The sequence below is a fragment of the Temnothorax curvispinosus genome, unplaced genomic scaffold (assembly GCF_003070985.1).
Source record: "Temnothorax curvispinosus isolate PA1 unplaced genomic scaffold, ASM307098v1 QBEX01009273.1, whole genome shotgun sequence".
In the NCBI taxonomy this organism is placed as follows: Eukaryota; Metazoa; Arthropoda; class Insecta; order Hymenoptera; family Formicidae; genus Temnothorax; species Temnothorax curvispinosus.
The window spans coordinates 1-2,424 of record NW_020219053.1 but is presented as its reverse complement, the minus strand read 5'-3'; the positions used below and the strand labels follow the sequence as shown (position 1 = coordinate 2,424).

At 33.7% G+C, this 2,424-nt stretch overlaps 1 protein-coding gene across 1 annotated transcript; it reads right to left on the bottom strand.

Annotated features, from left to right (window-relative positions):
- Positions 1-5: 5 nt before the first annotated feature.
- On the bottom strand, positions 6-1,327 carry LOC112458847 (the record flags this gene model as incomplete). Its single annotated transcript, XM_025022665.1, has 3 exons — positions 1,192-1,327; positions 250-435; positions 6-58 (listed from the first exon to the last, which is right to left on the bottom strand). Coding segments are annotated over exons 1-3 (357 nt in total), but the record flags the coding sequence as incomplete, so codon positions are not given.
- Positions 1,328-2,424: the final 1,097 nt, after the last annotated feature.

The window sequence follows — 2,424 nt, the reverse complement described above, 5'->3', positions numbered from 1 at the left end:
TTTTCTAACTCTTCGTTTTCATCGTCGTCTATTACTAGGAGAACGGAGACCAGCGGCTCTGCAAGCATATATTTTTTATTCAAATCCCTTCTAAGAATTTTTTTCACTCGGCTCGGCCCGTTGCCTATCGTTTCTTATATAAGATACTCCTTAATTTGTAGCTAATTAACGTCAAATTAAATTTCTTATTAAAAGATATCCCGATAAGATGTGAGACATCGTATATGTCGTTCGTTGATTTACGCTCACCCAATATGTCAGGTATCGTTTCTACGACTTCATTTTGAAACATTTCCTCCGATGCGTTGCTGCTACCATTTTTTACGGCGTACAAATTAATTATATAGATTGTAGCATGGTGTTCCTTTTCGTCTACGGGCGGCGGTAACAGTTCGGTCGACAATGTGTGTTCTTCTTGTGTATTTACAGCTGGTTCTAATAATCGCATAAAAAAATGAATTGATCATTACGTGAATAGAAATAGGAAGACGCATCGATTGACGTAAATTAACGTGCAGAGAATTTTAAATTAGCGATTGGATTTATGTGCCAACGCGTGCATTCTGACATCATTTTTATTTTCGAAGATACATGATCTTGTCTGTTGCACAGATCTGTTGGATAGATCACAAAGCTCACTGCTTTTCAAAGTCTCCAAAGAAATATTCAAATTTGCGAAGAATAAACAGAGAACAAAACACAATATCAAAATAGGTATAAATAAGATTAAATAAAACGTTTAGAATAAATACGTATCGATTGATTATCTATGGAATATGTCCAAAGTGATAATTCCGTACGAAAAAACATTAAAACATTAATGTTTATTTAAAGAAAAAAATTTACGTTATTAAGCTTTGTACTCTTACAAGTGTTAGAGTTTATCTGAAAAATCGCGAATTATTTATAGTGACAGTTTAATAGAAATTCTGTATATAATATAATCATATAACTTTTTATATAAAGATTATTACAATTTAAGTTAATACATTGAATTAAATATTAAAATTTGTTTAATTATTATTAAAATGTAAAAATTGAAAAATTGAAATAAATTAATAAAGTCAAGATATATAATCTTCCGAAAAAGTATAAAACGTAATAATTATATACAAAAAGACTTTTATCAGATATAATCACAGCTACATATTACCAAGTATTCTATATGCAATGAATGATCTATTCTCTCACCTGGCACAGGTGTAGTCGGCAATCCGAAGATGACCGAGACAAATGTAAAAAGGAGCACTAGGCTGAGAGCACGAACTGCCATGATGACGGGATTCGATGTTCCCAGGATGCACTGCATGCCAATCCTTTAATCTCGCCGCTTTTATAGTTATCTATCTGCTACGCGTTTGATCCTGATGTAATTATGTAACGTGCCACCTCCACCGATTTCCTCCGCGCGTTGCGCGCCACACCGCGCCGATGATGCGGCCGATGCGCTGATTTTTGGATTTTCCGAGGGAGTCCCCGACAGTGCGTGCACTCTGAAACACTTTTCTCCGAGTCGAGGATGCAATCATGCAATGTACGTCAATAAGATCATTATCAAGACGAATGAAACTAAAAGCGAGAAAGCAATGGAACTTGATAATTTAATATACGGCCTGTATAATTTCTGTGCGCAAATAATTATCTTGTGGTTTTTCATCGTTCATCATAGTGTCATGATAACGTTAACGAAATGCATTAAACAAAATTTTTCTTGTACATATTATTAGTATAAGAGAGTTCCTACCATAAATAATACAAATGTTAACGAGAACAGTACAGCTGGTGTGTGTGAGACACATAAAAGTTAATAACGCAAAAATTAATAGCCAATTAGCCACTTTTCATTGCTCCTAAGGCGTTAGATCATAAGGAAATGATGAAAATAATAGGAAAAAATAAGGATCTGATTGTCAGAGAACTACTAAAATACATATGCTAATAAATGACTATCTGAGAGATTGCATACCGGTATAATTACCTTTTCTAAATAGTGTCTTACGCAGAACAGGCATAAATAGGCATCTTCGCTTGTTCATTAACTCATCATTAACCTACTAACTTTAGTTATTCACATTTTTGTTTACTATTAACACATTATATTCACAGATATTCTAATGTACGTAGTCCTCAATAATCGTAGCAACATCACGTCATGTACTTTGACTAATAGTGGAATGATTCCCCGGGATCGAGCTATTATTGTAATTAAACAGTTTCCATACATTAAACATGGAATGACGTTCGCTAGGATTTCCCAACTCGAGTACATACGTTTTTTTCCCAATTAGCGTTGAAATTGCAACATTTTCTGTCTTAGCAGATCTACGTATACAAAAAAGACTGTAAGATTGACTGTGAGATTTTCAAACACGTAATTGGCCTCTATTTACTTGAAAATTAATTAAAAATTTCTCTTATTGTTGT